At 41.8% G+C, this 25,913-nt stretch overlaps 1 protein-coding gene across 1 annotated transcript in view; it reads left to right on the top strand.

Annotated features, from left to right (window-relative positions):
- The first annotated feature begins 345 nt into the window (after positions 1 to 345).
- Positions 346 to 25,913, top strand: part of LOC115778843 (E3 ubiquitin-protein ligase rnf213-alpha-like) — a 92,557-nt gene continuing 66,989 nt past the window's right edge. The window contains 15 exon segments of the mRNA XM_030727195.1: positions 346 to 359; positions 1,880 to 1,986; positions 2,226 to 2,335; positions 4,978 to 5,381; positions 5,991 to 6,134; positions 6,370 to 6,569; positions 7,667 to 7,935; positions 8,069 to 8,313; positions 9,192 to 9,398; positions 9,475 to 9,667; positions 16,296 to 16,351; positions 22,066 to 22,225; positions 22,570 to 22,704; positions 23,970 to 24,068; positions 24,150 to 24,272. Coding sequence (XP_030583055.1) covers positions 1,887 to 1,986; positions 2,226 to 2,335; positions 4,978 to 5,381; positions 5,991 to 6,134; positions 6,370 to 6,569; positions 7,667 to 7,935; positions 8,069 to 8,313; positions 9,192 to 9,398; positions 9,475 to 9,667; positions 16,296 to 16,351; positions 22,066 to 22,225; positions 22,570 to 22,704; positions 23,970 to 24,068; positions 24,150 to 24,272 — 2,445 coding nt within the window. The 5' untranslated portion in view covers positions 346 to 359; positions 1,880 to 1,886.

The following is a 25,913-nucleotide window of genomic DNA, read 5'->3' as shown; positions in this document are numbered from 1 at the left end:
GAACTAATCTTCAGTTGCTTTATGTTACCTCTGTATTATAAGTGACAGTTTTGCTGATAAAAGGTTAATAGTTTAGGGAAAAGGGCCTAACAATATTCCCTTTTCCAAGCATTTTCTTTTTCATATGTGAATAAATGAAACATTTTTGGACTTTGACTGAGAAACAAAGTGGCAAGACAGAACTTTTGAGTCTGTGTGATTATTTATTTCTTAATAGCTCAACTGGCATGGCGGGGGGGAAAGCCGCACCTTTCACTGTAAATGAAAATGAAAGTAAATGTGTGACTGAGGAAGCTATAAAACACCAGTACCAGCTCAGACATTCAGTGTTAAGCATGTAAGGAAGAAGAGGACACGAGGTAAGTTATCTAATGATTATCCTCACTGACAATAATATTACATTATGTTCAAGATTGAAGTATTGTATCTGTAATGTTAAATATTAGGTTAGCCATATTCAGATGTGCTTTCATGCATTTTTATTCCAATATAATTTGGTCATCTGTAACAGTATTAGACCTAACTTTAACTTTACTTCCTACTAAGTTTGAGTGCATTCCTAATGATCTGGTCATGGAAGTGAGACAAAATTAATCTAAATCAGTCATTTTAACTGTTAAATACTGCTACATAATACAGGGTGTAAAATATTGTACAAGATAAAATTGCAGTTATAAGTTCAGACAAAAGAAACTGCTAATGCATTTGTTGAACGGAAAGGTCTGGAACAGGTGTTGAGGACAAGGAAGGAAGTTTAAAGTTTTAAATAAACCACACTGTTACTGTTAGAGGAACTGAATGGAACTCTATGCCCCAACTAAGCTTGTTGATGATATCAGCTGCTTCCACAAAGCTTTCCACATGCTTTACTGCTCTTTTCTTCTTAGTCTGGCAGAAACACACTTTTAAGTATGGCCTCAGTAAATAATATATACAGTTCCAATGCTGTCACTAAAAACTGAACATTATAAGCTTTGCAGAGATCTGTAACTTTTTTGTTATATTCTCATTATTCTTTTTCAGTGTAAGAAAGTAAGCATTGTTTTAATTACTTATGACCAATTTATTATATAACTCTAAAATCACTGGACTGTGGATTGTTCACAGAGATTCAGGTTATAAAGTTGAAAACGATTTAGTCTCTAAGAATAATCAATACTGCCACCTAATGGTTACAACTGAGCACATTTACATGCCTTGCCTCTTTAAAATTAGAGAATATACCTAAACTAAACAATATCATTAATAATAGTGGTAATAATGCTCTGGTAGTAGCAGTACAAAAAAACATTTAGAAATTCTTATGACAAGCTAAAATAATCTTCCACTGCTCTGTCATACAGCTGTATTTGATGTTAAATATTAACACCTAACAACACTGTTTTTTTCTCACTTTCAAATATGAATATTTGTTGATTTTCTGTAAGTTCTATAAGTTTTTTTTTTTTCAACCAACTATTTTATCACCTGTTTTGTGATAAAACTTTTTTTACTAAATGATACTGCTGTAAAGAAAGTAACGAACAGCAAACTGTTGTTCCAGTTTTTTATTGACATGTCACATGACAGTTCCTGGGCTATTGACCTTTGACATAAATATATCCACTCATGCCTGTTACTACAGTGAATATGCCAAAGAATAAAAATGCAGTCTGCCTTTCTTTCTGTTATATGTGCAGTGCTGTTGTATTTAAGGTCTGACACTAAAATCTTGTCACTGTGGATGGTTGACGGGTAATAAGGTTAAATCAGATAAAGTGTTGTAAATTCATCAACACTGTCACCTACTATTTTTGTGAAGCAGCTTAAATTCTGCTTGCAGTACTCAATAAGGGCATCACAGCGTTTCTGTTATTTATAATGTTGTATTTTATTTCAGGCACATCATGTTTTGCCCTGACTGTGGAACTGAAGCAGAAAAGTCATTTAAATTCTGTCCTGAATGTGGCTACAAGTTATTTCTTTTGACCCCAAAAAAGGCCCAAGGTAGGTTTCCTATCACAATGAAAAAATATTACATTTAACCCCAGTCCAAGGAGTTCATTTACAGCCATAAAACAATCCTGCAGGTGGACGTTTAACCAGAACAACAATCCTCTGAAACACAACTCTATAAATGGTTGTCCTGTTATCCCATATGTTTGTATCTTAAAAAAGACTCCAACCATGCCATATTCACTGTGATTAGATATTTGTAACTAACAAAAAAAATAATTATTAAACAGATGGGGCTTCATCAGCTCATCAAATTTCAACCCCTGCTGAGGAGAAAAACCAAAAGGAGGCCCAAGACCCGGCTCCAAAAGAAAAACAAGAAAACACCACTGAAATACAGGTAAAAACAAAACAAAACAAAACAAACAAAAAAAAACTAAGAAATACATATTATATTTACCAAGTTACCAGTGTAATAAGCCATTTATCCAACAATGGTTGAAGAATTCCTGGACCCAAATGCAGATTCAGAAAACAGAATTAATAAGCAGAAAACAAATCTTTATTCAGGTGTAGAAAAGTTGAAGTTATAGCTGAAAACAAAGTCCAAACCTATAAAAACACTTGGTCAAAGATCCAGGACTATGGCACAATGTTTAAAGAGCAAATGAAAACTTCTTTCTGAAAACAAAACATTGCTCCTGCTGCTTGTTTTACACCAAGATTATCAAAGGCAATAAAAAGCTCTTGCTCTGGCTTTTAGAGACCTTCCAAGTTGATGCATGCTCAGTGACCTGTTTGTCTCGGTCAGACTGTGTGCTAAGTTATCAGTTTCATTTAGTTATGAGTTGTTTTCAAAGATGAATGACTGGAGATGAATGAATGAAGCGGCTCAAATTTTATAATTTATATGCGATAATACGTTACCTCCTCCCAGGGGGTTATGTTTTTGGTAGCATTTGCATGCGTGCGTGCGTATGCATGCATGTGTCATCATTCTGTCTGTAAACACAATAGCTCGAAAAGTTTTGAATTAATACTAATAAAAAGAATATAAAGATTTAAACTATCATGTCACACTTGACCTCTGACCTCTCCTTCAAGGTCAGTAGATTGACCTGTAGGTCTTGGCAGAGGTTCATGCTCTCAGAGTGCTTCTTGTTGTAATTATAACTGGCTGTCCATCCATGGATGGATTGATGGATATTATGTTAATAAGGTGAAGTTTCTTTGTATCCAGTTCTGATGGGGTTTAACCTTGGTTACAATGATTCCAGGGTTTCTTTTGAGTTCTGAATGATTAATGTGTTAGTCATTTTCTGGTCACTTTAATTTTAACTCTGATCACACTTTGGTCTTTTTGGATCTTTAGTTCATGCTACTTTTGAGAACTACTGTTTAAAATTTGCTATTTTGTGTCTTGGTTTATTATTCTAGCCCCCACCAGTGTTCCGCCATATTGTGTTAAGTGTGTGTATGTTTCCTGTTTCTTTGTTTAGTTAGTTCAGTGTTACTTCCTGTTTACTTGTCTTGTATACTTTGCCTTGAGTTTTACTCCTTGACTGTGATTGCACTGATTACATTCAGCTATGTCTTACTACCCTTCTGTCTCCACTTACCCTGAGTACCTTTTGTGTGTATTTATTGCCTGAATTTGAAAGTGTTCTTTGTCATGTCATATTGTGTTAACTTCAAGCCTGTCTCTGCTTTCTGCATTTGGGTCCCATCTTCCTACAGTTTTATGACACATTAACTACAAATTTAATTCCTAGTTCCAGACAAATCTTGTCTCCAATAAATATTCATAATGGTATTTGCTGAGCTAACTGTGTAGTTTTCTTTAGGGACTCTTGGCTACTGATGAATCAGAGCAAGACAACAAGGGTGCTACACCATCAGATAACACTGCTAAGCCAGACACAGCAGAAAGTGGAAGCACATCCTCATCCCTCCACCAGACACAGCTGAAAAGTGAAATAGCAGCTTGTAAGGCGAAAGAAAAGCAAACTGTGACTGCTGAAAGCAACTCTCAATCATACAATGAGGAAGCAAACCTGTCTGTTCCCAAAACACCGCCTTCTCCTACACCTGCCCATGGCAAAATACCAGCACATCAAGCAGAGGATCCATCAGCTATTAAGAAAGATGACAACACTGATGCACATCAAGCTCCTGCTGAGAAGCTAAGTGATGTTCATTCTGGACCCTTGTCCAGCTCCATGTCATGCCCAACAAATAAAGAAACAGACTCTACTGTCCCTGAATCTGAGGAAATACTGAAAGAAGGCAAAGTGGTAACGCAGCCTGCTGAAGAACAAGATGCAGATGAGCGAACATCTCATGAGTTACAAAAGCTGTCTGGGAAGTCAGATGATAATGAAAACCACACAAACACAGAACAAAATACATTCATAAAACAGCCTGGCAGAAAAGAAGACCAAGTAGCTGATGATAAGAGATGTGATACCAAAAAATCAGAGAATTCTCCAAACCCCAGTCCACTAACAAAGGAAACCACCAAAAGCACTGAGGTATGATAAAGTCGAATACAGAGTTTTAACCATTTAAAGTGAATTTTTGTACAGAAATACAAAATCATATCATGAGTAAAAAAAAAAAAAAAATCATTTTGTAATGAAAAAGATCATGCAATAAGGAATATATTTATCCAGCAATATTTAAATAGAAAATGAAAACTTCCACTTTCTGACAGCAAAACATAATTTTGCCTTCTTGTTTTACACCAAGATTATCAGCTGCAGTAAACAAGCTCTTAAAACTAGAGGAACCTTTCAAGCTCAGGTTGCACAATGAACTGTTTATCTTGTTCAGTGTGCTAAGTTGTTAGTTTTATTTAGTTATGAGTTTGCAAGGATGAACATTATTTTTGACCTTAAAAGTTGCACAACTTTGTATTAGAGATGATACATTATTAGGATTAACTATAAAAAAAATTTATTATTTTTGGTTCCAGAGAAACCTTGTCTCCAAGAAATATTTATAATAGTATTTGCTGAACTAACTGTCTAGCTTTTTTTTCAGGGACCGTTGGCCACTGATGAATCAGAGCCAGACAGCAAGGGTGCTACACCATCAGATAAGACTGCTAGGAAAGCCATAGCGGAAAGTGGAAGCACATCCTCATCCCTCCACCAGACACAGCTGGAAAGTGAAATAGCAGCTTGTAAGGAGAAAGAGCAGCAAACTGCTGTGACTGCTGAAAGCAACTCTCAATCACACAATGAGAAAGCAAGCCTGTCTGTTCCCAAAACACCACCTGGGACCATGTCTAACTCTGCATCATCCCTGACAACTACACAAACAGACTCTACTGCCCCTGAATCATCTAAGAAAATATTGAAAGAAGGCAAAGTGGCAACCCAGCCTGCCCCAGGACAAGATACAGATGAGACAACACCTCATGTGAATCAAAATCTGTCTGGGAAGTCAGATGATAATGAAAACCATACAATCACACTACAAAATACATCCATAAAACAGCCTGGCAGAAAAGAAGACCAAGCAGCTGATGGTAAGATATGTGATACCAAAAAAACAGCGAATGCTCCAAATCCCAGCCGACCAACAAAGGTAACTATCAGAAGTCAAATACAGAGTTTTAACTCTGATTCTTTTAACTAATAATAATTAACAGTCTATTTTATAAGCAAACATTTTTTTTTATGAATACCTATCAGATTCCTGACTTAAGGAATTTGATTTTCTTTAACTGTATATGTATGTTTTATTTTAGATGAAGTAATAAATAACTTTTTTTACACTTCAAACTTTAATTTTTTCAAAGGTTGCTGACACTAATTCAAATGAAAAAAAAAGTACACACCTGGCTGTGAGACAGGAACAGCAACCAGCCAGCAGAGATGTAGGCATCTCTGGGCCACCAAATTCATCCTGCCCTCCCAGTTATAGGGATGTCCTGGTGGACCACCATGTACCACAAATGTAAGTAGCAGGATATGTACGAGGTATTTGAGGTTATATTTTTAACAATGAAATTAACATTTACTGAGATTCTTTTCATTGTTTTTTTACAGTTCATCCATCAGTGAAGGAATAACTCTGTACTTTCATGCTGTTGTTTCTAAAGACTTTAATTTGGATCCAAAGAAAGACATTGTTATGTTGAAATCTGATGCATTGTTTGGAAGCTGGGATAAAGCTATACAAATGTTTGCCAGGTATAACATATAATATTATTATTATTAGTAGCAGTAGTATTATCATCAACAATTGCAAAAATAATGGTTTTATATATTTTTTCCTCTGGAAACTAAAAAGAGTGAATTTAGACTGTGATTACCTTTAGTCATATTCAGATTTTTCCAGCATAAAGACTACAGTTATTAGCCCCCACTGAATGATTAATATGTCACATCTCTATATGTCCCATCACTAACAATAACTGTTTAATAGGCCTCTTGGAGACAACCGATATCTTGTTGAAGGACTTGTTACGATTCCCAAAAAAATAATTCAGAGGAGCATACCCTACAAATATGCAGTTTACAAGCACAGTAAAAAGGAGCTTATCTATGAGACCATCTACCAGGAAAAGGAAAATGAGTACATCAACAGATGCCTGTCAATCAAACAGGAACTTCTGACAACAAAAGGTATTTTACATTAATTTTATTGATGCAGACTTTGCAAATGTTCACAGACTTACTGTTTTTAATAAACACAACAGCAGAGTGTGCTGTCAATAGAAATCAAACTATTTAACATGGGCTTGCAATGCTTGACACTTGACAGACTGAGAAGTCAAATATATCGTGGATTAAGGTTTTGCAGTAGGATGTCACAGACTGCCACCCCAGTGTACAACCATAATCCAACAAACTGAAAGGAGAAGTTGCAAATGTAATTTTTTAAAGGCATTCTATATGTACATTATTAATTATTAGGCATACTGTATTTTTTAGACACTGTGGTCTCATTAGTGAGAACACTGAATTTATGATATGTGTTTTTGATGACGTACATTGGCCAAGCTGTTGTTTTAAGCACATTGCAAAAAGCCTGATCAGAATTAAACAAGGTTTACACCAGCAAGTAGCTGCAATTATACTAGCTGTGGCAGGATTTTTAATGACAGGTCATTTTGGGATGCTATGAACGGGCAAGTGTCAGTTCCTTTTAAACTTTTCTCATAGTCTCTTCAGGCAACAATACTCCAGCTAAGTCCAAGAATAACAATATGAGAAATGAACAAATAGGTCTCTTGGAAAAGATGCTTTCTGTCCTATCTCAGTCTTATTAAATAACTTAAATGCTTCTCTGTATAGAGAAATATGAGGGTGAAGCTGCTGTTGTGCAACTGACATGTTTATTTTTCTATGAGACCTGTGTAGACATATAATGTAATATAGTATTTTAGTGGCACTCTCAACAAAAGTTTTTTTTAAAAATGCAAAATTTACAAACAGACACATATAAATAAAACATGAGGAGGTGTGAGGGAAGGAATATATTAAGTTCTCTGCTTAATATCAGTGAGAACAAATACTTGTGAACATTCAAGATGCGCAAGCCAAAATGTTCTAGTCCTACATTCCCCCGAAAATATAATTAGAGAATGAATCATTAAAACAAGGTGTTTAGTACACAGAATCTACCATTATTGGCCAAAGCAACAGCATGAATGGGCCAGTTGAATGATGAATGCAACTATCACTAATGTCATTAAATGTTGTGCTGTTGGGCTTTGAAGGTGAGTGGCACCAATATGATGATGTGATCCATCCCAAACTGAAGAGTACCTGGAATATCTGGACTTCTGCAAAAAAAACTGTAATAGAAGGGAGAACCCAAGCTGGGCAGCAAATGTTAAAAATAATCTTTGATCTTCTTACAACCTGGAATGAACAGAATGTGGAAAACTTCTTTGTCCTGCTACAACAGTTCCTTCATACATACAGCTGTCCTCTTCTTCACGATGGTATGGAAAGATGGTGGGAATTATCATATGGTGTAGAACAGGTAAATAACAAGAATTTTATGCTACAACACATTACATCCAGAATTCAACAATTCAAGAGACCAAAGAATAGTGTTTTCCATAGTGCATTGTGTACTGACATCAGTCCTAACACTCATCCTTCGCCTTTTCTAGGTGAAAAACCTTCTTAAACATTTTCTGGAGGAAAACATTAGTTATAAGGCCATAAAGAAGACAGAAAAAATACCACCTCTCCATGCGGGGATCATTAGATTGCTTGTCTACAACATGTACCTGAAGGACAGCATGACAAATCAACTTTCTAGCCTATGTGATCTTCTTTGTCTGCCTAATAAGCCACAGCACCATTTCTCCAAATTCTGGGAAAACTTTGCAAATCCTTTGGCAGATAAAAACAGGTATTTGATATGTAGTTTCTTTTCAAGCACAACAAAGGTATATTAGATTGTATTTTTTAATAAATAATATAGGAGATAAGAACAACCAACTTCAAGTTACAGGTTACCTAAAGATAATAAAATATAATTGTTTATATAAACTTAGCACAAAAAGTAAGGACATTTGTGTTTAGTTGATTATGCTTTTTGGCAATAAATCTAATACTGTTGGAAAGCTTGTTTATTTCCCCTTAAATGGTGCCACATTTGTATGAAAAATGCATTTGTGGGTTGGGCAGCAGAGTTGAGTATGTGGCTTGCACCCATGAAAAGCTGCCAAATCTTCTCTGATAATCCCAAACAGCGAATTCTGCTGTTGACTCTTGTTTGGTGTCGTTTATTGGATTGGATGATTAAAGTCATAGTCAAGTCAAGACATATTGGCAATTTAACAATTTATTCATTTACCATTCATTTAACAAACAGGCTCCCACAGCAGTGTGTGACCAAGCTGGTGACCAGCATGAGGAGGAGGTGCCAGGCTGTTGTGGTTGTTTGGCTCTTCCACATGCTACTGAGGCCCCTGTTTGTTAAATGAATGCTTTTCTTTGGTATAAGAAAAACATTCATTTATTGCCAAGACGTTTTGTTACAACAAAGAAATAATTGACCAAACACAAATTTCCTTAATTTTCAAGTTTACAATAGTTGAAAAACAGCATTTTATCATCAATCTGGAATCCAATCAACTACAATCTGATCAACTTAATTTGATTTTGGTGCATCAAAAAATGTTGCGCTGGAAACAGAAAAAATTTATTTCTCCTGGTCTATATTATATGAATTTTATTATATTATATGAATGACTTGTCTAACCGCTGACCTTTTTACTTAAATAGAGTTGCAGATGCAGTTGAGACCCTTTGCCAAACTGCTATAAAACACAGTATTGAGAAGTGGGTCTTGGTCATCCCTCTTATTCATCTACTGAGAGGAGAAAGCAAACCTTATGAGCCAGTCCCACCTGTCTTGAATCCACAGTTTGACTCCTGGACAGGCTTGAGTGGAATATACTCTCACTGGAGAAAATATGCTGGCAATGCACAGTAAGTGCCTATCACCTGTAAATGAAATTTAGTCAAATTTATCTGGTCCGAATAATCAGCTCTGACTTTAAATTAGGAATCTGATCAAGCTCATGAAGGAACATGCATACCTGGCAGACATCGATGGCCTTCTTGCACACTCTTGGATGTCTCTTATGCGGGTGGATGACCTAATGAGCTTCATATCAAGCATGCAAGTTGAACTTCTAGACATTCTTCAATGTTTGATGTTCAGGATCAAATCTGACATACCTCACTCCATGTTTATGGTATGTATTCTTAAAGCAGCTTTATTTTTTCTAATAAAAACATCATCATGACAAAATGAAACATTTCCATATCCCGTCATAGTGTTTTAGTGAGCTCTATTGACAGCTGTAACCAAAATATAGCATCTCTTAACTTTATGGAAACAGCACATATAACAGCACATGTTCACAAGTTTTTTGTTTTGTTTTTTTAAAAAGGGGCGTTAATGCTGTATCAAGGTGATGGATGTCTCAAACTGTAGCTGGTGGCACACATGACATGTTGGTTTGCTCCCTGTTTCATCTATGGGATTAAGACACCTGTCAATACTTTTGGGGGGTGGGGGTGGGGCTTTAAAGTCAATGTGAAAAACAAAACAAAATATGTAAAGCATGAAAATAAAGCTCAAAAGGAAAACAGGAGCTTAGGGCTCTCCTAGACCGCAGGAATTTATAACAGTGTTTTTCAACCAGTGTGCCGTGGGAGATCGTCAGGTGTGCCGTGGGAAATTATCCAGTTTCACCTAATATGCCATGAGTGTCTGTGCTGTAGTAGTGACTGGGAGCATAATCATGTAATACTCTTCCATATCACTAGACTAGATAGCAGCAGGTAGCGAATTGCATTGTACATAGAGACAAGAGAATTAAGGCGCTTTTCCATACAGAACGACTCTCCGGGTGGACTGGACTCGGCGCGATTTGACGGCATCTCCATTAGAATCAGGAACACTTTGCCGGTCCTTTTTCCGTACTCACTCACCCGAGGTTCTAAGCGATCCGAGGCGATACAAAAATATGACGCGGAGTTCAGCATGCCATTGATTGGCCAGGGAGTGTTGTCACTAGCGGACGCATGAGAGCAACTCCTTCACCACAATCATTTTTAAAACCCCACAGCAAGAAACTGGAGGTGCAAAGCACCGGTTGAATGCCCAGACTGACAGTTTGCAGCGGTAGTTTTGCAACATGAGAGCCATCTGAAACACACACACAGCGTACACATTTATAACCCTATACTGCCGGGCGTTCGCCGCTACTAGCCGAACAGCTGGTTAGCACAGAGCCTGTGGCGGCTGATCAAAGGAAATTTGAGTTACCATAATAGGGCGACCGTTTGTCCTATCGGAAAAATTCAAAGTTTCTGAAAGCTGAGAAACTGCACTTCCCAACCAACATGGTTTTATTACGGTAATTGTTGCCGTAACTCCACGAACAGCGACACTTTTGAAGTACACTGAGCCGATTATGACATGTTCGGTGGTATAGGGTTATAGTTAACAATGATAGCCTTCATCCATTAAAACATTGTACTGGGACTTATGCATGATGATGATATTAAACTGGCATTAGCTGTGAGCTTGCCTCTTTCTCATGTATTGTTGTGTTGTGTTATTCCTGGTAATAGAATGCTTTTGGACAGAATTAGAGTTTGCAAAACACTGAAGTTTTCTACTATAAGACCACATTGTTGTAGCATTTATGTTCAAGCTGTGTTTTTGAAGTGGACATGTTAAGTGCACTTTTTATTTGAAAGAAGATATATATTGTAGCGTCCCTCAAACAGACCACAGCGAAGCTTTTGCCAGTTTACTTGCTGTTTATTTGGAACCCAACACAGGCTACTGTAGGCCGTAGCCAATGCCAAAACAACAGAACTGTTCCTAGAAACTACTGCAATGCTCTTTAGCCGTCTCTCTCTCACTCTCTCGCGCGCGGGCACCAGCCCACACTCCCACCCCCCATGCACTCAGCCAATCACCAGCATGTTCTCTTGTAGACTCTCTATTATAGGTAACTAGAATGATTGACAAGCTTTGCAGCCTCTAAGTCATTACACATTTAAGGACACTCAGTTAATCCTATTGCTGCAGTGTAAGAGTGCCTCTGCCTTAACTAAGTAGGAATTCTGAACACTATAACGTTAACACATCAAGAACTTATAGTAACTCAGTCTGTTACACTACCCCGGCCCCTCAAAGTCCCTCGCCCACGAGGGGCAGATAAAGTCTCTCAGACCAGGCAGCCTGTGAAGTCTCCTAGGACGAGAGCATCCAGAGGAAGCAGCAGGCAGGGATGGAGAAGGGCCCAGGCAACGAGGCAACAGGGCTGCATCAGAGGGGGCCACTGGCCCAGGAGACACAGGGCTCACAGAATGTGGGTTTGAAACAGGGGAATCAGGCAAGGCCACATTGTTGGTGGGAGGACCTGTAGACGCCGAGTCTGCCTGTGATCCACTAAGTTGCCCCAGGAAAGTAGCTGTGCCCTGATAGGGAGCTAGTCTGTCACGGTGTAGGGCAACCTTCCGTCCCCTTGGGGGTAATTGGACCCTGTACACCACCTCCCCTAAGCGCTCCAGAATCTTACAGGGCCCAATCCAATCACTGTCCAGTTTGGGGCACCTACCCTTCTTCCTCTGGGGACTATACACCCAGACCAATTCTCCAACATTGAAATGTCGGCCCCTGGTGTGTATGTCATAGTTCCTCTTTTGCCTTGCCCCTGCACTCAACAGTTTCCCCCTTGCAAAGTCATGTGCAGACTCCATGCGATCCTGATGCTTCCTTGCAAAGTCGGGTCCTGGTGGGACCCCAGCAGTGTCAGGGGGTCTGCCCATCATCATCTCTGCAGGAGTCCGAATCTCCCTGCCCAACATCAGGAGGGCAGGGGAACAAGAAGTGGAGTCTTGGGCTGCTGAGCGATAAGCCATGAGGACCAGGGGTATGTGAGCATCCCAGTCACGCTGGTGTTTAGCCGTTACTATCGCTAGCTGCTCAGCCAGTGTGCGGTTAAATCTTTCAACCAGTCCATCACTCTGTGGATGGAGGGGTGTCGTACGGGTCTTATGAGAGCCCAATTTCTTACACATGGCCGCAAACACACGGGACTCAAAGTTCCTGTCCTGGTCCGTATGGATTGCTTCTGGCGCCCTGAACCTGCTAAACATCCCCTCCACCAGTGCATCCACAATGGTCTCAGCTTCCTGGCCAGGCAGGCTGTATGCCTCTGGCCACTTTGTGAAGTATTCCATAGCTGTGAGGACATAGCGGTTTCCCCTCTCTGTATGGGGAAAAGGACCCAGGACATCAATTCCCACCCTCTTCATGGGGTACCCCGCCGGAAACTGCTGGAGTTGGGCGTGAGACCTGGCCACTGGGCCTTTTCGTGCTGTACAGCTGTCGCAGCAGCGGCAATAGTCCTCCACATCACGCCTATGCTGGCCCCAGTAGAAACCCTGCTGGAGGCGGCGAAGCGTCTTGGTGACGCCAAAGTGGCCAGACCCTGGGGCCCCATGCATCACCTGAAGCACTGTCCCCCGCAGGGTCTGTGGCACTACCAATTGCCACCTCGTTTCTCCTGTGGCCGGCTCTATCCAGCCCCTTTGCAGCATCCCATCGTTCTGCCGTAAAGCGTCAAACATGGACCAGAGTCCTTTTGTGGCCCGTGATAACATGGCAATCTCCTCCCACTGGGGTTTTTTCCGTTCCTCAACCCACTGGAGTACCGGGCTGATGTCAGCATCCTCCTCCTGTTGGCGCTTCCACTCTTCTGCATCCACAGCAACCAGCCCCCAACTGTAAGACTGTTCCCCCAAACCTGCCACTGCACACCTTTCGTCAGGCTGCGATTGGTCCCTCTCCTGAACCTCCTTTCTCTCACAGTAGTGGCATCCATCTGGGTCACAGGGTCTGCGGGATAGTGCATCTGCATTCCCGTGGTGGCCCCCAGGTCTGTGTACCACCTCAAAATCATAAGCCTGCAGTTCCTCGATCCAGCGTGCAAGCTGTCCTTCTGGCTCTTTAAAAGACATAAGCCACTGCAAGGCAGCGTAGTCGGTCCTGATGGTGAAATTGAGGCCCCCGAGGTAGTACTTAAAGTGCCGCATGGCGCAGACCACTGCAAGCAACTCCCTCCTGGTGACGCAGTAGCGGCGTTCAGCCTTACTGAAAATCCTGCTGTGGTAGGCAACCACTCTCTCCCCATCTGGTGTCACCTGGGCCAGCACATAGCCCCCTGGGAGGGGATATGGGTCTTTTTTAGTCACTTTATTCAGTAGTCAGAAATCTATGCAGAACCGCCAATCATCCTTAGATTTCTTCAGAACCATAACAACTGGAGAGACCCAAGAGCTGGTGGATGGTTCAATGAGCCCTGCCCGTTGCATCTCTTGCAGGGCCTTGTCTGCTGCAGCCTGTCTAGCCAAGGGGAGGCGTCAAGGCCTCATCCGAATGGGTTGTGCATCCCCAGTGTTGATGTCATGCTGAATGAGGTCAGTTCGGCCCACATCATCTTCTGAGAGGGAGAAGCAGTCCTTGAAGTCCAGTAAAAGCTGCCATAGAGCGTCCTGTTTACTAGCAGTCAGTCCATCACAGTTCTTCCTCCACACCTCCCTCACAACTGAAATTCTCGCTTCCTGATCAGGTTGTTTAGCAGGGGGGAAAAATGGGCAGAGATCAATGTCAGCTACAGGTGAAGTCGGAGCAGCTGGATCGCTGGGGAAGGCAAGGCTGGGAGTCGCGTCCGGTGATGATTCGGCTGTCAGCACAGTAATGGTATGGGCTGCTGGGCAACCTGGTTGGGGTGGCCGCCGTGACATCTGGATAATGTGTCCGTCCGGGATGGAGAGCGTCCCCCTATTGGTATTAATAACACAGTCCAGTGCCCCGAGAATGTCCAGTCCCAGAATAGAGTCCTCCAGGTTCGCTACCCACACTGAGCAGCGGACTGACTTCCTCCCAACACCCAGGGTTAACAATGCCTCCCCCAACATGGGGGCCCGCTCCCCTGTTACTGTCTGGAGCTTCACTGTAGTAGGGAGGACAGTTGTTCCATTTCCGACAACATCAGGTCTCACCAGGGTCGCTGAAGACCCTGTGTCCACTAGGGCTGAGCAGCACAGTCCATCAACCTCAACTGGGGCATACCAGCAGTTCCCGACCCAAGTCCGGCCCAATGAAACAAGCTGCTCTGACGGCCCATCACTAGCCCCAGCGGATTGTCGCCCGTAGTCCATATACTGAGCTGTTCCTCCATGCATGGAGGACCGGGACACAGACCAGAGCCTCGTAATCACTCCTATCCTCTGGGCTCAACAGCAACAGGCTTGACAGGGCGTCACTGGTAAGGCACACAGCTAACTGGAGGGCCTTCTCTTCAGTGGACCACCTCCCAGCCCGTGCCAACAATTCAAACTGTGCATGAAAGGCTTCCCAGTCGGCCTTGCCATCATACCTAGGGGTCTTCATAGAGGCGCAGAAGGGGTTCCCACGCGCATGCACTCTCAGTACTCCCAACAGCTGTCCCACAGGCGTCACGTTGGACACCCGAGCGATTAGAGCATGTAAAGCCAGCTTCATTAGCCATATTGGCAGTCATTTGCCATACCTGCTCTCTGTGCTCTGCAAACATCCGGTCCCCAGCTGAGCTGGAATGTCTACGGGCATCTGTGTCAGTTTCCCGCTTAATCTTGGAGCAGTCTACTGGAAGCATTGTTGTTACTAGCCACCAAGCTCTGCAGCCCACACAGTAAGAAAAAGGCAGGAAAAGGAAAAAAAAGTCCAAAGGCGAGCTTTCCGTTTACTTCTGACACCAGTTGTAGCGTCCCTCAAACAGACCACAGCAAAGCCTGTGCCAGTTTACTTGCTGTTTATTTGGAACCCAACACAGGCTACTGTAGGCCGTAGCCAATGCCAAAACAACAGAACTGTTCCTAGAAACTACTGCAATGCTCTTTAGCCGTCTCTCTCTCACTCTCTCGCGCGCGGGCACCAGCCCACACTCCCACCCCCCATGCACTCAGCCAATCACCAGCATGTTCTCTTGTAGACTCTCTATTATAGGTAACTAGAATGATTGACAAGCTTTGCAGTCTCTAAGTCATTACACATTTAAGGACACTCAGTTAATCCTATTGCTGCAGTGTAAGAGTGCCTCTGCCTTAACTAAGTAGGAATTCTGAACACTATAACGTTAACACATCAAGAACTTATAACTCAGTCTGTTACAATATTATATGATAAAGTTTTTTGTATTTATTTGATAACTATTCAAGACACTTTGATAAGAATAACTATATTGTTAATACAGGCTACAGAGTATCATATTTTTTAACATTTTTGGCTGGTGGTGTGCCTCTTGATTTTTTCAATGAAAAAAATGTACCTTGGCTCAAAAAAGATTGAAAAACACTGATTTATAATATGCTGAAAGGTTATCATAAAAGCTATCTTTATCTTGATCCACAGTTACTCTTGGAGTGTGTGTGTATGTGTGTGTGTGTGTGTGTGTGTGTGTGTGTGTGTGTGTGTGTGTAGCATTACTAGCATAAACCAAGAAGTGTAAAAGCCAATAACCAAACCATTACAATAATCACAATTAAATTGATGAGACAGATTATTAAGTTTACATAGAGCTGTTTCAGATGTCCATATTCTTAGCCATATGCTATGATCAGCTGTGCTGTGATCAGGTGGTTTGTTACCACTCCAGTTTGCAGCATTGTGCTGGTCCAAGTTACAAAGAGCTAGCATAGATTGTAAGTATAGTAAATGGTGTCATATATAGGAAGTGAACTTTGAGAATGAAGGTTGTGTTTACAGTAAACCAATGAATGAATTAATCTGTGGCCTTTCTCGTGGTTTCCACACAGGCTTTTAATGATTTGACATCTCATCTCATCAGACGAGAAAGCCATCACAATAAAAGGTAAAATAATAATTAAAAAAATCAGAATCAGGATCAGAATCAGAATACTTTATTGATCCCAGAGGGAAATTTCTGTTGTTACAGCTGCAACTGTTTCATTTAAATGAATAAAAGCAAAACAAAATAACATACACTAAAGGCATGAAAATATAAAAACTAAAGAGATAATTTGGCTATATACACATCTAAATCTATACACATATAAAACTTGTGAGTGCAGTATCTGTGACAGTAGACATAATCTGGAGTATACTTAAGTATTTATATCTGTTTTGCATATGTACATAATAAAATAGGTGTCATTATATATATGTACAGTCTTTTTTTTTAATGTATAAGTGTATGTACAATGTATATGAACAATTTTATGTACAATTTCAGGCACACATACCAAATGAATACCGATAAATGAATGACACTGGTGAACCAGTGTCACCTATTAAGGGAGGAGTTATAGAGTCTGATGGCCACAGGTAGAAATGACCTCCTGTGGCGCTCTGTGGTGCATGTTGGTGGGATGAGTCTTGCACTGAATGTGCTCCTGTGTCCCATCACTGTGTTTTAGAGTGGGTGGGAGCCATTGTCCATAATGGCCTGCAGCTTAGACAGCATCCTCCTCTCTGACACTGCCATAAGCGAATCCAGCTCCACTCCCACCACATCACTGGCTTTGTGGATCAGTTTATTGAGTCTGTTGGCGTCTGCCGCCCTCAGCCTGCTCCTCTATGCAACAGCATAGAGGATGGCACTCGCCACCACAGACTCATAGAAGATCCTGAGCATAGTCCGGCAGATGTTGAAGGACCTCAGGCGTCTCAGAAAATAGAGACGACTTTGGCCCTTCCTGTATAGGGTATCAGTGTTCTTAGCCCAGTCCAGTTTGTTGTCAATGTGTACTCCCAGATATCTGTAGTCCTCTACGGTGTCCACACTGACCCCCCCCCCCCCCCCCCCCCCCCCCCCCCCCCCGATGGACATAGGGGCCACCGGTGCTTTGTCTTTCCTCAAGTCCACCACCAGTTCCTTTGTCTTTGTCACGTTGAGCTCTAGATGGTTCCGCTTGGACCATGTGACAAAGTCCTTCACCGTCATCCTGTACTTGTTCTCATCACCCCTGCTGATACATCCAACTATTGCAGAGTCATCAGAAAACTTCTGAAGATGGCAGGTCTCTGAGCAGTAGCTGAAGTCTGTGGTGTAGAGGGTGAAGAGGAGGGGAGAGAGGACAGTCCCTTGTGGGGCTCCAGTGTTGCTAACTACTCTGTCAGACACACAGTGCTGCAGGCGTACATACTGTGGTCTGCCAGTCAGGTAGTCAACAATCCAGGACACAAGGGGGGCATCTACCTGCATCACTGTCAACTTATCACCCAGAACAGCAGGCTGAATGGTGTTGAATGGACTTGAGAAGTCAAAGAACATGACCCTCACAGTGCTGGCTGGCTTATCCAGGTGAGCATAGACTCGGTTTAGCAGGTAGATAATGGCATCCTCAACTCCCAGGTGGGGCTGGTAGGAGAACTGGAGGGGTCCAGAAATGACTGGACCATGGGCCGGAGCTGATCCAGGATGAGCCTCTCCATGGTCTTCATTACATGGGAAGTCAGTGCCACTGGCCTGTAATCCTTGACGTCACTGGGTCGCGGCATCTTCGGGACAGGAACGATGCAAGATGTCTTCCACATCACAGGGACCCTCTGAAGATTCAGGCTCATGCTGAAGACATGGTGCAGTACTCCACAAAGCTGAGGGGCACAGGCTTTAAGCACCCTGGGGGAGACCCCGTCAGGGCCTGCAGCCTTGTTTGTGTGGAGTCTCTTTAGTTGTCTTCTCACCTGGTCAGCAGTGAGACTAACTGTAGAGGTGGCTTGTGGGGGAGGGGTGGAGACGTCAAGAGGGCCATCACAGGAAGGAGGCAGGCTATTGTGAGTGGGGGGTGGGGGTGGAGTGGACTTCTGGAGACCGACAGCAGAGCTGTATGGACGAGGGAGGACAGAGCCTGCAGTGTCAAACCTGTTAAAGAACAGATTTAGCTCATTTGCCCTGTCCACACTGCCCTCCATTCCCCTGTTGTTGCTGGTCCTGAAGCCAGTGATGGTTCTTATTCCACTCCATACCTCCCTCATGTTGTTCTGATGGAGTTTCAGCTCCAGCTTCCTCCTATAATTGTTCTTAGCCTCCCTAATTGTTGTTTTAACTTCCCTCTGGATCGTTCTCACCTCCTCCCTGTTGCCAGCTCTGAAGGCCTTCTTCTTATTGTTCAGAAGTGCTTTAGGTGCCGTTTACACGAGACCGTTTTCATTTTGAAACGGTGTCGTTTTGATGCATTTCGGCCTTGCGTTTACACGACAACGGTGTCGTTTTGATGCGTTTCGCCCTTCTGTTTACACGACAACAGAGTGAAAACGATGTGTTTTGGAAACGGGGTCCAGAGTGGAGCGTTTCAGAAACGCACCGGCTTGCGTTCTCGTGTAAACACTTGAAACCGGGGTGATTTGAAAACGCTCGACTCGCACATGCGCACTCTGGTTGCGACGGCCAAAGTTTTTCGCGCACGCGCAAATTGGTAAACAATACTCGCTATGGCGGATTCACGAGTGCTTCTTGTGCTGCTCAGTCTTTTAAACTTAGCAGCCCTTCTTCAACAAAATGTACATTTGCTACACCATCATGTGGATCAACGGAGACGCATTTCTATCATGCGTCAGGTTCTGAGCGGGCGTGTTCGGCGACGAAGGGCAGCAAGAAGGCGCTTCTGGAAGCGGCCTGGGAGGACAAGCAAATGGTGGGATAACTTTGTGGCTGATGTGGTCGATGGCGATGAATGGAGGGAAAATTTTCGAATGTCCAAAACATCTCTTGTAGCCCTGTGCGAGGAACTTCGCCCTTACATCGATGGTGAAAATACAACCATGAGAGCGCCGGTGGATGCACTCACAAAGGTGGCGTGTACAATTTATTACTTAAGTGATGAGGGCAGACTGCGGAAAACGGCCAATGCTTTCGGTTTGTCACGGGCAACTGTGTCGATAATTATCAGGCAAACCTGCCACGCCATCTCTGTTCACCTCGGACCAAAATACATACAGCTGCCGTTCACCGAACCAGAGGCACAAAGGCTCGTAAACGGATTCCAAGATGCTCACGGTATGCCGCAGTGTTTGGGAGCCATCGACGGAACACACATCGGCATTAAACAACCATCAGCTAACTCCACAGACTACATTAACAGGAAAGGTAATTATTCCCTAAATGTTCAAGCGGTCTGTGATTATAAATACAGATTCATGGACGTTGTTATCAAGTGGCCTGGAAGTGTGCACGATGCCCGCGTCTTTGCGAACTCAAAAATAAACACTTATTTCAAGACTGGTAAAATCCCTGCCCTAGCAAAGCAAATTGTTGATGATGAGGAACCGGTTCCAATTTTTCTTCTGGGGGACCCCGCTTACCCTTTATTGCCGTACCTCATGAAGGAATACTCAAACGGTGGTTCAACTGCACAGGAACAGTATTTTGGACTTTGTTTGTGTCGAGCGCGAATGGTTATAGAGTGTGCCTTTGGCAGACTCAAGGCCCGATTTGCAGCACTCAGGCGACCAATGGACATTAACCTAAAGGACTTGCCCCATGTGATTTACGCATGTTTTGTCCTACACAATTACTGCGAGGCCGCACAAGAGACTGTGGATGCACAATGTGTGCGTAACGCCATAGATATCGACCACGACTGGCAGCCTCGCACACAGAATAATAGATATGTGACGGACTGCAATGAAAGTGCTGGGAAACGTGTGAGAAGAATTGTCACAAAGTACCTCGATCCATGATTCTGTTTCTGTCATGTACAGTTTCACACTGCATGTAATTTGGAGCTGCCGTCCTGTGATTACTTGTGTAATCAATGTAAATGGAAAACTGCTTATGTAGGTACTGATAGTTTTAGACAGCAGTATGTTGATGTTGCTTTGGGGAAAAAAAAAAAGTTGTGTGTAATTTTTGAGTGATGTTTGTAAACAAATAACCGTTTGAAAGTGCCATTTTCATGCTTTTATTGAGGAAAATAAAATGTCAATACCAAAATCACTAATAGTGCTATACATGCATAAATAGTAAAAAGGTTAAAAGAGCAAGTACAAAGTGGCTTTACAAAAGATGGTGTGCTTTTTACACACCATCTGCATGTCCCATTTATGTACATGAAGTAAACTCCAAAGTCTGTCACAAGTCCAGAAAGTCCCCGTGCTGAGAGTTGTGCTGAGAGTTGTGCTGTGTTGGGGCCCTATGTGCCTGTGCACTGGCAGGGCCGCTGAAAAAATGCTGTTGGGTGTGTGCAAATGGCCCTTGTGCATATCGTCCCATGTGCCCCTGTGCAAAACTGTATGGCTGTTGCTGCTGGGTCATTAGTTGCCCAAGAAGTGTAAAGCCATCTCTAATCGTTGAGGTTATATTGCAAATATTTTCTGAAATTTTATCCAGTCTCTCTGAGTTGCGTCTCTCTGACTCCTCTAGTAGGTCGATCATCCTCCTCTTTAGCTGGAGCTCTTCCAGAACTGCTGGGTCAGAGTGCATTTTCCGCTTCAGTCTGTCTTTCCTATGGTTGGACAGCTTTGCCTTAAAAAATAAAGCAGATGTTATATTATTTGTAAATACGGCACAGATGTACACATCTAAGCATTTTTTAAAACAAACAGCAATTACACCGTTTAGCACTGTTTACTAATACGTACTTCAAGCTCAGCCCGACGGGCTTGTGACACATCCAGCTGAACTGGGGAGGCACCTGGGTCATCCATGGGAGCGTAGCTCATGGCTGGCAAGGGCGTAGAGCTACGGGAACTCGAAGCTGTGCTGTCCGCCCCACTGTCTTCTAAATCGGCGGTTTCGAGACCTACTTCCAGGGTGCTAGTGGCTGGCGATCCGCCCCATATTTGCTCACAGAGTTCAAAAAACAGGAGCACAACACGTCCATGACCACTACGACGCCCCGAATCCACTGCCTGCCTGTACTTCATCCTTACCGCTTTCAGCTTGCCGGTTACCTGGGCCTTCGTTATTGCGCTGCGGTCGTGCGGAAAGTCTTTGCCATCTGCCGTCCCATTAGCAGGATAATGCTCAAGGTATTCAGCGTGGATGTCAGCGTACCTTGAGTAGCACGATTCCCAGTCTACATTTTCTTGTGATTTTGAGGTTTTGTAATTTAGGGTTGTGTGGAGCAGCAACTCCACTTCATCATCTGTCCACACGAAACCTCTCACACCGGCCATTTTGTAAATAATGAACAATTTGCCGCGCTTCCTACTGAATCCCTCCACGCATGCGCGTCATGCGTAAAAAAACTTTGCAAAAAGAAAACCAACGCCAACTTGTGGCCTGGCATGGGAACTACATCGTTTTCATCGTTTCACGTGTCCTCGTGTAAACGCGGATCGTTTCTGAAACGCTATCGTGTAAACGCAAGGCCGAAACGCATCAAAACGACACCGTTTCCAGTGGAAACGGTCTCGTGTAAACGGCACCTTAATGTCCTTTGTTACCCACGGCTTGTTGTTTGGGTAACATTTTACAATCCTGGTAGGAACAATGGTGTCCACAATAAAAACTACCTTTCAATATAGCCAAGTATCTCTGAAGAAGCATCCACTGATTTCAGCAGAAATTGATAGCAATCTTTAGCCATACACCGCAATAATGTTCATTTTTTCTTCTCACAGATTTGATGACAGAAATGGAGAGTGCTGCCTGAAAACCGCAGTAATGCTTCTTGTTTCTGTCTGCTGTCTCACAAAAGAGCCAAACCGCTGTGATCTTCCTCTTAACTGCCTCGATCTAGTTTGTCTGATTGCAAAGGCATATAGCCACAGTGATTCCCAGGTGAGACTTGCCTGTGAGTCAGTTGGACAGGCCACAATTTTAAGACACTGTACACATAATGTAGGCTTGCAATACTTAGACCAGTTTATAGAAAGAGCTTTAATAGATTTGAATTTATTTTTATACATTTCATCTCACGTGAATCATTAAATAATGTGATAACTTTTCTATAAAAAAATCTTAGAGCAATTTGAACTTGAAAGTCATGTTTATCTTTAAAAGCAAGCTAAACAGCAAAGCTAAATAAATTATAATGCTTAAATGCAATTTTTGATTGATCATATTGAATATTATGAAGTTTATTTCATAACTATCATATCTGCATTAATCTATAACTGTTACAGAGAAGAGAGAGAATTCATGAAGAGTCAGTCGGGGAGACATTAGAAACGATGAGGGAGTGGCGGAGGAACACCTTCAAAAACAAACTGCTGAATCAATGGGGTCATTCGCAGTTTTCTGTACCCAATGAAGTAAAGGTAAACAAAACTAAATGCCAGTAATACCTTTTTCTCTTCACTGTTTAACAGATTGATTCTTTTCTCACCCTTGCTTTAGCCACTTCATATTAAATACATCACTTTAACTGGCATATATCTCATCTCACTAACAAATTTTAAAGAATTTCTATGTCTGCTTTCTCTTTGCCCATCTCTACTTCAGAAATGACAGATGTAAGACTGCTGGGGACCAAATGGTGATTGGTTTCTGGCTGTCCAGATAAGCTGTCATTTAATTTTAGTTAAAATGTTATATATTGTACTGTAGTGATGCATCTTTTGAAAATTATCACCCAAATGTGCAGTCTCCATCCTATCAAAGGCACTTTGGCATCACATGAAATTTTGCAGAAAAATTCACAGCCCTTTGTGATATGAAATTTCATAACATCCTTTAATTAAACTCGAATCCTTTGATTAAACCTCCACCATTAGAGGTTTTTCACAGAAGAGGACCAAGCCAGTGTTATGACTGTTTTATAACTGTATCACTGTTTTACCTTCAGATGTTCAGCTGATTCCATCTATTTATGTTCACTAAATACTGTAGCTGAAATTATTCACATTTGTATTTGACCAGGATGATGTAATGCTCTATCATGGATAGCTGTTATACTGTGCCTACCTTATTTTCTTCATAATGCTGTAAATGAGAAGTATACTCTCTGATATCTGTCTCTCCTTTTCAGACTTCACCATTTTAAGCATATCAAAAAACCAACCTCACATGCTAGGAGCAGATGCTCTTGTCAAATTAATGAAATAGTCTACAGCATGGATTACACTCTTTTGCAGAAAGCTGCAGATACCAAAGATGATTAGTAATTTTCATTACTTCTTTACAGTCTGCCCACAGGGCGTATGCTTAGTTCATGTATGATAATGTGGTGTCTGCTGACAAGGCTGTGCAGTCAGAGACTTGGCAGGCATGCAGATGTCCTCACTGAGCTCACTGTTTGATGATTAAATTTACTCAAACCCATGCAAATCCTGGCAGGCTGGATGCAGAAATTTTATTTTGTCTAAATACTACTCTTAAAAATACCACCAGGAGATTTAATATCTAAAAAAAAAAAAAAAGAAAAGAAAAGAAAGAAAAACATTTTAATAACTTAGTTTACTGGATTTTAATTTCAGACCTTCCAATTTAAAACTGTTTCTAACCCACAGAAACCTTGTTAACATGCTTGTCACAGCAGGCACTGTACTAGTCAATTAACACCTCTTTCACATATTTCTTGTAGGTATGGAACAAATTACTTTCAGCATCTTTCAGCCATGAAGAACACACTAAATCCTGGAGAAGCACATTCATAAATGATTTTGAAGGCAAACTGAAAAAGGTAAGACTGGATTTATCTTTGTGTTTTCATGGTAACATGTGCAGCTGGAAAACATAGTGAGGATGTGTGCTTATGTGCTAGGAACACCCTGTGAATCAAATTGGAATATACTGCAACATGATGGAAGAGTTAAGCAGGACAAGTCCACTGTTATGCAGCATAATGGAGAAATGTGCAATGGAGGCTGTTGCACATATTTGCCAGGTATGATTTCAATAAATCATGTTAAATGCCTTGTAATGTCATGTGATATCATTTTAAGTGCCATGTAATGAACAATATTTTTGGTTTACAGGTAAAAACTTGCAAAGTAAAAACTTGCAAAATGGTAGAAACCATGCACAGTTTTATAACATTTCAGTAACAAATGGTTAAAAACTTATGTAAGGTGTGAGCATGAAGTTATTAAAGATCCAAAAAGACAAAACAAAGACAAAAACCCCACATGTCTAAAAGTCATCTTGTAACATCTCTAACAATGTTTAGAGTAATTTCTGCTTTCCTTAAAAGGAATCCATACAATGAAGACATGCATAGCTTATTATATTAACATTAGCATCAGTGATATAAATCTCATACTGGAGAAAAAAGAACATATGTCTTACATTTGAAAAAGACCTTTTGCCCCTGTCTGGTTAGTGACGTCAAATATATTCTTTGAGGCTTTTTTTAATTTAACAGTTCAGTTTACATAACTGAGAGAGAATGGAGCAAAATCATACTGTAACATTCAATTGCTGTTTTCTGCCAACCAAAAGGAAAAGCTGCTTTAGTTGTGTCACTTTCTGTCATCAGCTGTTGGAGGCAGGCATGTGGATCATGTGGATTAAGACAAAATGTAGTTCACTAACAATAATTTCATTAATTTCCATAATATAATGCTTCTCTACTTTTTTAAAATGTAAGTCAGTTTCATGATCACATGCCTAAACATAGGCCACAGTTAATGACTTGAACACATCTGCTGGCCACTGTATGGCTGAATCTTACTGTCATATAACCACATCATGGTACGCAGTGTGTGGACCCAAATGCAGGACTCAGAAGACAGTCAGCTTTATTGCTGGAACCCCAGAGGGGAAAAACAGAATACAAAATGAGGCTGGGCTAGAGCCAGAAACGCAAAAACTCCAAGACCAAGAGAAAACACAAGGCAGGTTAGCATATAGCATGAAGAAGGATGTGACAAAGAACTTAGGAAAACTGAGGGCTTAAATACACACAAGGTAATTAGGGAGAGAGAGCACAGCTGGGGGAGACAAGAGACAGGTAAACAGCATCTAACTAATGAGACAAAAGGGGAAGCAAAACTAAACACAACGCACATGAGGCAAAAAACTAGCAAAATAAAAGACGAAGTAACTAAACAAGGAACACAGAAGGGGTGCAGAAAACAAAATTGCATTCCATTTAGTTAGGAAACTGCACCAAGCAGGACTTCATGGCCCTAAAAAGGCTGGTTCGTTCAGCTGAACGGACCATCAGAACCACCCTCCCCAACCTGCAGGACATTTACACCAAGCAGTGCAGGCTGAGGGCCATGAAGATCCTAAAACAGCCCAGCCACCCCGGACACTCTCTCTTCTCCCTGCTCCCATCAGGCCGGCGTTACCGCTGCCTGAGGGCTAAGACTGAAAGGTTGAAGAAGAGTTTTTACCCACAAGCCATCCGTCTGCTCAACTCTGAGCCCTAACTGGACCATTATTGCACAGTGTAAATATCATAATTTAAAAAGTGTGTATAGTGTATAGTATATAGAGTATAGTGTATAGTGTGAATTACTTTTTTTTTTATTTTTATTCTTCTTATTTATATGTGTGTGTATATAAGGTTGCAGGTACAAAA

This window comes from Archocentrus centrarchus, chromosome 4, assembly GCF_007364275.1.
Source record: "Archocentrus centrarchus isolate MPI-CPG fArcCen1 chromosome 4, fArcCen1, whole genome shotgun sequence".
Classification (NCBI taxonomy): Eukaryota; Metazoa; Chordata; class Actinopteri; order Cichliformes; family Cichlidae; genus Archocentrus; species Archocentrus centrarchus.
The sequence above is the reverse complement of the archived record's forward strand: the minus strand, read 5'-3'. Positions and strand labels throughout refer to the sequence as shown.